The 14,787-nt window shown below is 39.9% G+C and overlaps 1 protein-coding gene across 7 annotated transcripts in view; it reads left to right on the top strand.

Annotated features, from left to right (window-relative positions):
* Nucleotides 1-14,787, top strand: part of LOC147718720 (muscleblind-like protein 3) — a 419,970-nt gene that overhangs the window by 391,927 nt on the left and 13,256 nt on the right. For 4 of the 7 annotated variants that reach the window (XM_086918701.1, XM_086918705.1, XM_086918704.1 and 1 more), the window contains exons 7-8: nucleotides 1,631-1,725; nucleotides 3,750-3,823. The exons of 1 other annotated variant lie outside the window; for it this stretch is intronic. In XM_086918701.1, coding sequence (XP_086774827.1) covers nucleotides 1,631-1,725; nucleotides 3,750-3,806 — 152 coding nt within the window. In that variant the 3' untranslated portion in view covers nucleotides 3,807-3,823. The remainder of the gene's footprint in view (nucleotides 1-1,630; nucleotides 1,726-3,749; nucleotides 3,824-14,787) is intronic. 2 more of the 7 variants (XM_086918707.1, XM_086918708.1) reach the window with 1 other exon arrangement.

The following is a 14,787-nucleotide window of genomic DNA, read 5'->3' on the forward strand; positions in this document are numbered from 1 at the left end:
GTGAATCACATCCATTTTTGTTAGGCCTTTACATTATGTGACATGCAAAGCTCAATAACTCACTGTGATGGGTGTTCCTTTCCAAGTGTAATTGCATTTTGTGTCTTAATTACATAATTATTGCATTTAGTGCATTACTCAAATTTCCCTTAAACTTAGTCTATTTCCCCCTCCATGTTTATCTCTATGGAGATTTATGAATGCAATCACACCGTTATGCCGACACCAAAGGGCACCATGTCAGTGCAACATGACCATTCCCCACATTCCCTCTATGCTCTGCACACACTGTGGAACACCAAACAATACTTTACCAACTGTCAACATCCCAATCTGTTTGAGCACCAACTGAATCTACTCGAGAGAGAGAGAGAGTGTTGAAAACTTAACAGGCATTCTCACTGCAATGGGGTTATAATAAAGAGCTCATCCTGTATTACCACATGTGACTCTAAGTGCAGGGTAGGATCAATTTCAAACTTTAGTCCATTCGATACAAATGTATGTTCTCGTTGTGTTTTTCCCATTAACTGATACCAAAACTATAGTCTGCTTTTCCAGGAAAAGCATTTCATCCTCCATCAACCTATAGATAACAAACTTGTCCCTGGGCTCTTTGAAGTGAGGCACATGGTTTTAATGCCCGAGTAAACATTTGATTGGATTCACCTCTGTATAAAACCAAAAACTATGTAATACCATCCTCCTATTTGGGAAATCTCTGAAAATGTATTGTTATACAAATTAAACCGCTGAATAGGAATATATGTTATTGTCATATTTGGCATGACTCAGAAATCCTTTTTTTTATTTATTAGGTTTGACTTATTTCTAGAAAGAAAGGAGGAAGTTAGGAGTAGGCCACACCTATTTATTCACAGAAAACCATGACTCTGACCTATTGTGTTTGATTTGTAGTGTGTGTAATATAAGCTATTTGATTTAACACATCTTTAGTTGGAAGTGAGTTTAATTTCCAAAATAGTTCTTCATGTTGTGTGGAAGAGAAGCAAACTTAATCAGGGCTCCAAGAGCCTTGGTTCACAAATTACAACCTTGTGGAAGAAGAGAAAAAGAATATGAACTGCCACGGGACTTAAATCTTGTTATGTCTGTACACTCCATCTAAGTTATTTGTGCCCAAACCGGTTTTTTTAGGCCAAACTGACTCCTTCTGGTCTTTTACTCTAATGGTTCAAATGTATCTTATGAGATAGAAACTACTGCATGATAGCACACAGGACATTCATCACTTAACCTAATTCAGGAGACTGGTAAAGTGATTTATCATGCCTTCAGTGAGAACTGTCATCCGAGTGTCTACACCATGGTGCTGAACAATTAGGATCAGAGAGAAAGGCATCATTTTGTGCTTATAAATGTACTAAGTGTTTAAGAATGTTTTTTTAATTTCTTTAATTATAATTGGCTTTTCCCCTTTTCTCTTTTTTTCTTTTAATGCTGTCTTGCTTTGCACTGTGATTGCATGCTGCGCCTGGTGTATCCTTCATGGTGATGTCACATGGCTTGTTGCTGTGATACCTACCACGCCCCAAATCTACCATATGTTGCCATGGTTCCATTATGTTCCACCCTCCTGTATGTCGCTTCCATGGTACCCTTCTGAAAGTGCCCATGATGCATAGTGCTACGCCCACCACTGTGTCTGCAGCAACAACACCTGCCACCAGCGTCCCCTTCGCTGCAACAGCTACAGCCAATCAGGTTTGGCACTTTCAATAGATTTATTTCACATGTACAAGTCTAGATTATTATATACATTATAAAAAGATAAAGCTATATATATATATATATATATTTATACAAATATATATATTCATTGGATTGTGTTGAGCATAGAAACGTCAACTTTCTTGTCCCTATATAATCTGCTTAGCTGATGCAGCATCCTGTATGAAGGAGTTTGCTTATGTACTTGGCAGAACTCCATTGGAAATGTAGCTAACTACATATTCCTTTACATTTAAAATATATTTACCTTTATTATTCTAATTCATTAGACTATGCTAATACTATACTACTTCAGAGACAATTTAAGAGTTTCGTTATTTTCTAACGTAATCAGACATCTTTTAAACTGGAAGGAAAAAGATGTGAATGTTGCTTCATGGGCCGCTGGATATTGTCCGCCGGCTTGATATTAATGCAACACATACCTTTTGGCGCAGAGTGTAGACGACCATTATGTCTTATTGCATGAGAAGTAGTGGAGATATTGAAAGGCATCTTACCGAACCCCCTCAAAGAAGCACCATATTTTGCAGAGCAATTTACAGTCATGGTCCTAGATGGTCTTTAACCCTATTCAGAAGCACCCAGGGTTTAGAGCCAAAGAAATCAGAATGAAATCAAAATAGCACTGTGTAAGAATTATAGCGTAGGAATATATGAGAGGCCTGTTTGTTCCTCAGCCACTGCCTGGATGCTATTCTAATCTCTCTAACATATTTGAAATATATATGTATATATAGACCAACCTTTAACAGCAGAAACATTCCAAATAATGATTTTTCTTCATATGAGGTAAAATGGGTATGTTTGTATTGTCCCATTCATCAAATTCTTCATAAGTCCAACCTATTCCAACACCAGGAGAAAAAGATTGACACTTAGGCCACTATTACATTGTATTGCTAAGTCGATCTGCATACATTTAACTCCTGTGTGGTATTTTACGAATAATGCATAGAACCACCAAATAATACTTTTACAATAAAAAAGGCCATTTAATAAAGTTACTGGATATTGCTGCTCTGGCACTTTGCATTGCATTTGTATGTACCCGCTCATGCCTTTAGTGAGAGTGGTTGTTGCTAAATTGCTTAATGAATGTGCACATTCGCCTTAGCCCTTGAGTAATATGAATGAGATATGTGCTAAGACCTTTGAGGGCAGTTTGCCTCCTGCTAGCTGCTTTTTCTAAGCAAATGTTCCTGAAATGTGCCATGCAAATGTACACTTCTGAAATATTCCAATATTAATATTAACACTAATATTAATAGTAATATTTCTTGTTTATATTGTAATCACTATCCCATCCCAGAATGTTACCTTCCTTTTTTCAGGCATGGTTACCCATACCCCTTGTGGTTGGTCATCGTGCTGGTTTTATAGCTTACAGGGCAGATATACCTTTTAACCTCCTCAACAAACGTAGCCATTTACCCCATGTACAACATAAACATTTCTTAGAAATTGTAGGGTTACCAGATGACTCCTTGTTATTATGTTATCAGGACAACCATGCTACAGCCGTGGACATTCATGTAACAGTTGTATTAAGAACCCAGTGCATTCTAGCTGTTATAATACCCAATTTAAACAAAATAGACATAAAGGATGTAATTGGAAAATATGATTGGTGTTAAAAGTAGATGTAGGTGGAAAATATGGTGTCCCTAATGACTGGATTTTTCTTGTAACAGTTAGAAGTACATTTATTTGTAATAGTTCCTCTGTATGTTACCTGCAAGCAATCTATTTTTACCAATATTATGACTGTATACGAGGATAGATATGCATATTGATTAAACCCTCAAGTACCACTTGTATTACCATTATTGTTGACAATACTGTGAAAGAATGTTTTGTGAACTGAAACTTAATAAGCACACCACATATTTTTGTATTTCTGATGACACTGTTTGTGTAACAATTCTGATGCAATGAAAACAAAGCAAACAATAACCTGATGAAAATATTTTAATTTTAAATCTTTTTTACTGTAGATATCCCAATTATCAGTAGATGAACTGAGTAGCAGCATGTTTGTTTCACAGATGTAGATGGTTCCAATAGAACAGTAAGTTTCATTTTTATGATAACCTAAGTGAAAGTCATAATCACATTTGAAATTTCTATATGGAGTATAACTAAATGTTCAAATATAAGTTTCCACATAAAAATGGTGTCCCCGTCATAGTATTAGATTGTCTTCTATCTATAGGTTTTATACAGTCTAAGATTGCTAAATCAAAAATTCCACAAAATCAGTAAAAAACAATTGTTTATTTTTATAGTCACATTGTAATTAATTTTAGAAACAATATTTTGTTAAATGTTATATTTACATTGAATCTAAAGAATATATTGTACATATGTGTACTTTTGTTCATTGTTCAAGTTTTTATAACCGATATCCACATTCATAAACAAGACAAGAATATGCGTTAGTGGGCATTTACATTTTTTTACATTTTAACTAGTGTGTAGATTATATTTTAAAGGTGTACTTTAATCAGAAATGACAGCTAATAGCATCCAGATTTATAGCTGTAGCAAGCAGGATAATCAATACCTTAATTCTAGCAGATAAGCCTGCCCTCAGCACTAGTCAGACACAAAGTAAAAAAGAAGTAAAAAAACAAAAATGAACTTTGATGAATAATAAAAGGCCAGATGAAAAATTTGCAGATGGAAGACCCCTTTAGTCTAAAGTATCAAGGCTCATAATGAATACATTTAGCTAGACATAGACTTTCTTTTGTACCTCAACAAACCCAGTTTGGTTAAGCACCTTGTGGAGTGGTGTGGCTCACTGGTTAGAGGTGGCAGACCCAGAAGCAGAGGTCGGGCCGGGACCAGGGTTCGATTCCCGACGCGGCAGGGTCTTCGGCCATGGTCAGCGGACTCAATAATTCTCGCCTCGGTGCCTACTCTAACCATGGGTCCCACTCAGCAACTCTGGGCAATAGCTTGCTTAATCTCTACTAATGGCCCCATCAGCGCCGAGGATGCTTGTCTTCACCTTGGAGATGCCCAGGAGGGACCATCTCACAGGGAAAGCAAGGATGGGTTCTCCAGCGGTATACAGCGCCGGGACGCCCCTTTGCTGGGGCAGCTGTGCGCTTTACAAGTATACAACATTTAACCTTGCCTAAGTGTTAACTCTACGCAGATATATAGCTTTTTGATCATCAACTGCTTTATTTAGGTGTGGTTATTCATGTAAGATGCGAAGGTATAGGTTTGTCTAAGATATTTACATAGTCTAAATGCCCTGTAACTGATTGCAGGTGATTCAAGGTACTGCCTAGATATTATCCACAGGTCTCCATAGTGAAAATTGTAGTTGTATGCAAAGTTTGAAGTGAGGAAGGAGTTCCCTGTCCATAGTAGTAGCTTATTAGGCCAAAAATAGGCAGGGCCAAGTAAGGAGGTACTTCAAGGACTACCGGGTCATAGCTTGGATCCAATGTTTAATACTCAGTCAAACCTTGGGGGTCAATGCTGTTTCCCTTGACTACTGTGCAATATGCAAGCTTATCAAATATGCACTTATATCCGTTGCTTTACCACACATGTTCATCAGTTGTACGACAGAGGCACTCATGACTGAACCACGCGTGCCTCTACAATGCTGCCCGAACAACAAATTCATCTGAACAATGCATCCTTTTACCAAGCATGCCATTACCACGCAAATTCATGGTAAAGGCATGACTGGTAAAGGGTTATGTGTGGTAAAGATCACATCCAGATGCCCCCCGAGCCTTACATACTACCTCACCCGAGCGGAAAAAGTACCACAACCCCTCAAAGCCCTAAAAACTACCCTGATCCCTCTTGAGCCATAAAGACTACCCTGAGTCCCCTTGAGGCCTAAAAACTACCGCAACCCCCCACCGAGCCCTAAAAACGGTGCTCCTGATTAAGGATAGACACTGCTGCTTATAGTTTAGAATCCCAAGATGCGTGGAGGTTCCCTGAACATATCTTGTTTGGTAATGCCTAAAAAACTAGGTTCCCTGAACATATCTTGTTTGGTAATGCCTAAAAAACTATAGAAAATATATTAGAAGGGGGGAAAGCGTACACCAATTATTCTTAAGTAATCAATTATTAAACATATAATGAACAGCTTCAATACAATGGTGCTGCGGTGGGACTCTTGCTGTCTCACAAGGGTCAGCCAACAAAGAATAAGTAAAGTTACCGAACACGGTAGCTCCACTGCGCACTGTGCTGAAATGGTCACTGGATGACCTTCCTACTGTCTTGACAAAATCAGCTCTATATATCAAATAATGAAAACCATAAACACAAGAATACTTGTAAATGTAAATCTTTACAGGTAATTATGTTCGAACGTACTCAGTCAATTATTTTTAAACAGAGCATACATATTCATAAAAATGATGAAAGTAGAATCATAACATAGTAAACTAGTGAAAATACGTAAGTATCAATGCAGCCAAATTGTCGCAATTCTGCTTGTTGGGGCCCGATGCATTTCGGGACATGAAGGTCCCTTCTTCAGGGGCCAGACTGTAGGGGGGGAAAGGGATAGACAGATGTAGCTAGAGAAGTACCATGATAAACAGCAGACACTCACACAAGAGTGAGCAGAACACAGAACCTGTGTCTTAATAAGCAAGGCGGAAAAGTGTTGAAAGTGGTCCGCTGATCCACCCTGATCGACCTGCATGCGGATACAGTCTGACGCTGCAACCTAGGTGGAGTCGGTGCTGTGTCCTGCCCAAATCCCGTTCTGGGAGCTATCTAGAATGTTGTGTGTTTCAATGAATTTCATGAGTTCAGTACTAATAAATGTTTCCAACATTTTGGCAGGAGCGGGGAGAAGAGAAATAAGTCTATAATTCTTCAGTTCTGAGGGGTCGTCATTAGATTTCCTAAGGAGGGGTGAGACCGTGGCTTCCTTCCAGATGTTTGGGTAGTGTCTAGATAGAAGAATGTTATTAAAAGTTTTGCACAAAGACTCCTCTATAAGATTGGGCACCAGCTTAAGTGTGGAAACTCTACAAGGATCAATATGGGACCCGGATTTGAGGCCAAGTAGGAGTTCCATAGTGCGAGAGACTGTAATAGCTGGGATCAGTGCCAGGTTAGGCATAGCAGGTAGGGCTGCCAGAGTGCAATCTGTGGCAGGCTTGCTTTCCTCGGAAGAGGAGAATTCGTGAACATTTTTCAGGACTTTCTGCTGAAAATAAAGAGCTATTTCATCACAAAAGTCTTAGGTAGGATTCAGGATTGGAGCTCCTGGGGGTTCGGTAATTATTCTAATGACTTTAAAAAGCATTCTAGATGAGTTATCGGCAGACCTAATTTTGTCAATAAAATATTGAGATTTCGCCTGGAGAATGGCACGCTTATAATCCTTCAGCAAGGATCTCCGTATCACTTTTTCTTGAAGGCGGGGGCTACCCGCCACTTCCGTTCTTTCTTACCACAGAGCTGCCTAAGAGTTCTAAGTTCATTAGAGAACCATGGGGCTGAGGGTTTGGCTCTCTTAGTAGTACAGCTTTTGACAGGATCGACAGTGTCCAATGCATTGGTAATCTAGTCACGGAAACCATTGCTTTGAAGCGCTTCACTTTTCCAATGAATTACCTTCTAAGTTAATGTTCAAAGGCATGCTGCTTTATCGCCCTCTTAGTGCCAGGAGCACATTTGTGTAGAACCTAGATGGGCTCCTGGAAACCGCACTGGCTAGTCTAAATGTGTATTTAGAAGACTTGGAAGATAAGGAGACGGCTACTTCATTAGAGGGACTTCTCAGTTGGTCCCCTCTCCCACCCATAAGGAAGGGCATACGCTTGATGGAATTTTCAGTTCCATGGCAGGCCTGTCACTGAAAGATGTCCTTTCTGTGACCCGGACAGACCATTTTTAAATTTGGTTTGATCTTGTAGATCATACAGCTCAGTCAGTAAAGATGACAAAAAATCCCTCATCGACCTATACTGCTTGGAGTAAAATAGATTTGGCTTCATTTCAGGCGTTTTTAGACTAAACACGTCCTCAGTTTAATCTGTGTGCAGACTCAACGCCAGTTAAATACACTGTATGGCTAAATGAAGCTATAAAAACCTCAGTACCTATTAGAAAAACCCCAGGGAACCGGGGTATGCCTTTAGCCCCCTGGTTCTCAGATGCTTTATGTAAGGAAAAACAAATGTGCCATAGAACGGAAAGGTGCTGGAGAATTAACTATGACACAGCAGAAAACTGGTTATATAAAACTGTCCTAAGCAACTATAAAAACTCATTAAAAAATGCTAAGAAGGACTACTTTACTCAACAAATTGAGAAAGCCAAACACACCTCCAAAGAGCTGTTCAAAGTAGTTAAGAATTTAGTTACACCACCAAAGACTGACGCAACAAAAGGGTACCACATTTTTTGCAATTCTATTGCATCAGCTTTTAACTCTAAAGTTATGAATATTTATAATGTATTTTTAATTACGCCTGATCATGATCCTATAGAGCTACCCTTATGTGATAAATCTCAGAGAAATCTCCTATGTTTGTTTGCCCTAATTACTTCTGAGGTGGTAGCTAAGCATATAACAGAAGCCAAATCCGGTTCAACTACTGACCCCTGTCCTCCTGCATTCCTTAACAAAATAGCGGAGGTGGTTAGCCCTATACTTACTCAGGTTTTTAACACTATGTTTAACTCAGGCAATTTCCCTTCCGTATGGAAAGATGGCTCCATTCTTCCCTTGTTGAAGAAACTTAACCTGGACGTGACTAACCCAGCTAATTACTGACCCATTGCCCGTTTACCACTCCTGGCCAAGATGGTTGAAAAAATTATGAATAAGCAACTATCTCAGTTCATTCTGGATAATGATCTGCTCAATCACTCTCAGTATGGATTACGCAGGGAACTCAGTCCTGAAACTGCACTGATTAATGCCCCAGAGGAAATCAGAGCGTGATGGATGGAGGAAGGTCAGAAGCCTGATTCTCCTGGATCTATTAGCCACTTTTGATAAGGTGGGTCATAATTTGATGCAACAACGGTTGAAATCAATGGGGGTCCAGGGAACGGCACTGACCTTATTGGCCTCCTTCCTGAAGGAAAGGAGATTGACAGTCACTATGGACAGTTTCCATTCAGAACCCTATGTTTTGCCCTGTGGAGTCCCCCAGGGATCATCCTTAAGTCCAACTCTCTTTAATATATATGTTGCAGAACTCGCCCCGTTGATTAGAAAGTTTGGGTTTTCTTTGACGTCCTACGCGGACGATACCCAGATAGTCGCAAGCACTTTCTTAAAAAACTCCAGACTATTCAAAATACAGCTACTCTGATGCTAGGTAACATCCCCAAATATGGTTCAATCTCTACGGAAATTTGCTGACTCCACTGTCTTCCAGTGGCCAAAAAATTGAGTTTAAAGCATTCAAGGCTTTGAATAATACAGTACCTGTATTGCTTAAAAAACTATTTGTCGGTACTAACCGGCCAGAAAGTTGCGGTTCTCAGGCGCAAGACTGATGAAAGTGCCCAGAATACGCACCACAGGTTGGGGTGGTCGGAGTCTGTCTTATGGTACCGCAAGCTCTGGAACACGCTACCAGCCGAGCTCAGAGGAGGGCCTCCCTTACCATCTTTAGGAAAAAGTTAAAAACTTGGCTTTTCCAGAACTGGTACCCTGGGAGGAAATACTGCAGTCTATAGCGCTAAGACACCCCCGGGTATTTGTGCGCTCAATAAGTCCCATTAACATTAACCTTATCATGCAGCTTGCAAAGTTTTATCACAAGTTAGCTTCATTCATTATTTCGTAGTTAAGCCCAGGAAACATAAGCCTCGAACGCAGGTTGGCCTTCTGAATATTAAATGTTTCACTACATGAACAATTAAATATAATAAAGATGAGAATCATTAACTTGCAAAGTCACTGTTAAGGAATGCATTCCATTCACACAAATATTAATCATAGTTTAAAATGTATGACTATTCTTTTCAAGCATTATGTGAGACATGAGAAAATAGGATGTGTTTGTCATTACAAATAAAGCTTTGATTATGAAAAGTAATACATTTGTTCAACCATTACATTCTGCAGTCAAGATGAATATTTTTAAGAATGTCACTATAAGGTCAGACTTCCAAATTACATTGTGCACATTTCCTCAATATTAGGTTCACTTCTAGTTAAAGGAATCTTGCTACTTAACATTTCTATTTGCACATCTTAAATGCATGTCATATCAGCTTTGAATTGTACATTAATCATAGCAGATTGAGCTTCTAATCTGAATAATGTTGTACTTTCATTTGTGGGCCTTATCAAAATCATAAAGCTACTGCTATGAAAGGTAGGAGCGAATGACTTTTCAGAGTAGGAAAGAAAATGGTACACCTCCATGTTTTTGGAGGTATAATTAAAAAGGTTTCTTTCATGACTATAGCAGTTTGCACATTTTAAATAGGTGTCATTTAAGCTTTAAAGTTTACATTAACCATCGCGTATTTAGCTGCTAATATGAATAATTTAGCATTTTAGTTTGTGGATCTTATCAAAATCATAAAGCTACTGCTATGAAAGGTACGAGCAAATGGCTTTTCAGAGTAGGAAAGAAAATGGTACACCTCCATGTTTAATGGAGGTATCATAAAATGGTTTATTCATGGGGTCAATGCTTACCAGGTGCAAAAATAAAATCCAGAGAAATAGATGTGCCAGCACTATTCTTTGAAATTTGCAATATTTAGGTCGAGCCTACCAGACAGCAAAAGCTGTCTGGTTGCGAAAGACATATTGTGGACTTATAAAGAACATACAGGGCCTTGCAGCCGGCTCACTATTTATCATTGGTTGAGCTTTATTGTCTCTCCTATTTGCTTGCTTGCTATTTAATGGCTTTCTTTGTTTCAACCATCTATCTTGTGTTTGGGGCTCACATGGCTCTTATCCTTTTTACCATCTGTTTGACTGGCTGGCTTCTTTGCTTCATCTGATCGCTTTTAGGGAACTACTTTTTCCCATAAGAGTGCATGTGTTTTCCAGCTGTCTTCTTCATGTGCTTTTCTCCTTCCCTCCATGCTTCTGTCTCTCGCTCCTGCACTCATGTTGCTCTCTCTTGCTCTCTTGCATATGTTGGTTCTCCCTGTGCATTCCATGCTGCTTTCTCTCATCCATGTGCTTCTCTTTCCCATCCACCTTTCTTTCTCTGAGCTGTGGGCCCTATTCACAGAACTAACTTAAGACAAAATCCTAAACTTACTACTTTTCGTATTCACAGAAGGCATTTAATAGTAGTAAAGTTAGGATTTTGTCTTAAGTTTGACTTAAGACAAACTTAAGACAGACTTAAGTTAGGAGTCTGTCTTAAGTCTGTCTTAAGTCTGTCTTAAGTTTGTCTTAAGTCAAACTTAAAACAAAATCCTAACTTTACTACTACTAAATGCCTTTTGTGAGTACCAAAAGTAGTAAGTTTAGGATTTTTTCTTAAGTTAGTTCTGAGAATCGGTTATTGTGTGCCTCTCCCTTTATCCTCCGCCTAGTGTGCCCCCAAACTATTTGATGCTTCTTCCCCATACCCTCCATGTTGCTTCCCTGACCTGCTCCTATATTGAAAGAGCTAAAACAAAAAAATGTTTTTCCAATACTTTTTTTGAACTTACCAATTCATTTTTTGAATCAGTAAATAAAAGAAAAATGTGCTTTTTTCTTTTTTTCCTCTTTAGCCTCTGCTGTGTGATAGTGGTGCGTGTGTTTGAGTACAGTGATATGCTTCTGAGTGAATGAATTGGAGTCTGCACAGAGGTTTTTAATTGCATTAGGAGAGGGGTGCTCAGTTGCCCTCTGCAGCCAGGCGGTCCCAAAGAGTTATTTCTTCTATAGGTGCAGGAAGGCAGGCTAATGTCACTCTCTCACTTTGGTCCTCCCTCAGCCTCGAGGACTTGGAATTGTGCTGGGTGGATCGCTCACTGTAGTGTGGGCTATTTTGTGATCTTAATCGCCCCTTATGCTCTTAACTTTGTTTAAGAGTTTAAAATCCTAATTTGGCAGCAGTAATGGCACAGGTTGTTTGCCTTCCCATTATAGTCTCACGCCATCAGTAGTAGTGGCTGTTCTTGCTTGTGTGCCGGGGAATGTCTCTCATTTGAGCAAAAATACTGCTTTTGTGCTGTGCAGTTACAGAACTGTACTCAATGTGCTCCTCCTCACTAAAGGCATAATGTGAGCTGCATTTAGTGGTGACATTTATATTATCAATAAGGTATGCAGTTCCTTTTGGATTCAGAGAGAGAATTTACTGGTTGGTCAGTGAATATTTCCAAAGGGTAGAACAGAGGTCTACTCCTTTTGGAACTTAGGGCCCTCACACACACGAGAGGGTGTCTTACTTCATTATAGGGCTTGCTCCAGGCTGGAGCTGCAATGCCCAACGGGCACCCTAAAAGGTGCTCTTTAATGGAGATCTTTTTGTTCCCAAGCCGTAATGTGAAGTGCAAGTGTAGGGCTGTGAGTTTTAGATGGATGTGTTTGGTGTTTAAAGTGCATAACAATGATTAAAAATAGACTAGGTAGTACTCTGAAACAATTTTAATCAGTGAGGCAACTTGTTTATTTAAAAACAGAGTTAGCGAACCACCACCATAATGTTCTGTGGTTGCTTATACTAAGAGGTCAACATGTTTCTTGCTTGGTTTTTCACAAAATGGATCAGTTAGCAGTTTATCAAGACCATAAATCAAGTGTACATCTACACAGTGGTGGGGATCGTAGTCAGTGTAGGGGTTATACCAAGCACTATAAGACCCTAAATATGGAGTAACTTATAACCTTACCGACCTGTAAAGAAATAATGATATACATAAGTTAAATTCTCAATACATTGCAGCTTGCAGTAGAGTTATTACCATGCTGTTAGTTAAAAGTGTGTTTAGAGGCGCAGTGAAAAGGCAGAAGAGATTGGCAGGCAAGTGGCACATCTAAGGGCATAGGCAGGCTGAGAGACTGTCAACCACTACGGCTGAGAGTATGCATAGACTCACTCATCTGGGGTGGGTAACGAACTTCATCATGTTATAGCAGTGGGAACGCTACATTTTAGCATCCTGGAATGCGGTGAGAAATATATCCTGTTTTTCAACCAGCAGTAACAGAATATCACATATTGCAGTACAGCAAGCGTATTTTGCAGCGGTTCCTCACGGTGTGGATGCTGCTCAATAGCCAGACAGCCTAACCTCGCTCTACCAGCTTGGAAGAGTGAGCGAGGGGAGGAGACGCAAGGTTAAATACTTGCAAATGCTATACAGGTGCTGGCAATAACCCGGTATATGCATAGCGGCAGAAACGGCAACCTGGGAGAGCCATATTGGAAGTGCTTCAGAGAATGAATAGAAGGCTTCCTAAATCAAATTGGAAGTGCTCCCGGGGGCCAACAGCGAAAATGTCGCTGGTGGAGTATCTAGCAGTGCGAGCACAGAATTAAATTAAAGTAAAAAGGGCTGAGTTATTGTGGGTCCAAGTCAACGCATGGAGTGAGGGCGGTGTTACACTATACTACAGAATTCTCAGTTGTTCATGCGAACTGTAGTCTAAAAGCTCAAAGGTGTCAGGGCTACACTGGACTTCAGAATTCCCAGGGGTTCGTAGGAGCTTTGGTCAAATGGCTCATTGGTGTCAAGTGGAAAAGGATGCCTCAGAATAGTTGTTCTCTGATGGTGTAGAGGAGACTACGGAATTGCTATGCTAGACTACTGAATTCACAGGTAATTATGGGAACTGTAGTGAATTGGCTCAACATTGGCGGTGGAAAAGGATACCTTGGAATACTAGTTCGCTGGTGGTGTAGTGAATGGTGGGACTGGACCGGTCAGCGGAAAGAGGGTCAGAGCTATACAGAGATCTGCTAATAAATATGCATGGTGTATGCCCGGGAGAACATAGAAGTGTAAAAAGCACTGTACAGACTTCCCAAATTGGTAAAAGTGAAGTATTGCAATGGATGCGATCGCCTCCCGTATAGGTGGTAGGTGGGGGCTTTATTTAGTCCGCTCACTCCAAGGAATGTCCTCATTCAATCCCAATTTCTGTGTGGAATTGCGGAAAATCCAATTTTGCTGTCTCCTGGAGAGGGCATTTTTGCTAATATGTGGATGTGCCTCAATAATGGTCCACCGTAAGTCATCAGGTGAGTGCCCCTTATTTTCTAAGCAAATGCACTTCTTGGGTTTGAGTCTTTGGCACTGGATGTCACTACGGTGTTCCATGATGCGTATTTTGACCGCTCTAGAGGGCATGCCAATATACCTAGAATTACAAGGGCATGTTAGGATATGGATACAGTTGCTTGTGTTGCATTTAGTGTGTTTCTTCTGTATCCAATTGAACGTATTGTTCAATTTGATTTCCTTTGTCATCTCAGTGAAAGCACATACCGTGCAGGACCCACATGGATAATGACCTGTTACTGTGGGTAGGTACCAAAGGAATCTCTGGTCATGCTTAGTAGGAGGTGGAGGTCTAGTGTGTCTGAGAATGTCTTTCATGTTCCTGGTGTGTTATCAGGTTCGCCAGTTTGTAAAATGCCCCAATGTTTTTGTATGATCTTCCAAATACTGTTGGAGGCTGGTATGCAAGTGATCACGCATGCCAAAGCGCCTGTCTCTTGTTTCCGGTTGTGTTCCTAAAGTGTCTCCCTATTGTTATTTTCTTGACATCTGCACCCATTGTTATTTCAGGGGTGCAACAGGTGTCCTTTTGACCTAATAGGTACTCGCAAATTGCGAATGTCTCCCCATTCATTCCTATACGCCTATAGGCCTGTAGGAATGAATGGGGAGGTATTCCTTAATTACGAATCACAATTTGCGTTTCGCAATTAAGGAATATGTAGGATTCGCAAAAGCTTTTGCAAATCCTACATACATTGCGTTTTGCGATTCTCAAATAGCGTTTTGCAAAAAATCGCAATTTGAGAATCGCAAAACAACATTTTGATTCATATGGCCCAAAGTTGTTTGTTAAATTGAAAGAAGTTCTCTGTGAGG

This window comes from Lissotriton vulgaris, chromosome 4_1 (assembly GCF_964263255.1).
Source record: "Lissotriton vulgaris chromosome 4_1, aLisVul1.2, whole genome shotgun sequence".
Classification (NCBI taxonomy): Eukaryota; Metazoa; Chordata; class Amphibia; order Caudata; family Salamandridae; genus Lissotriton; species Lissotriton vulgaris.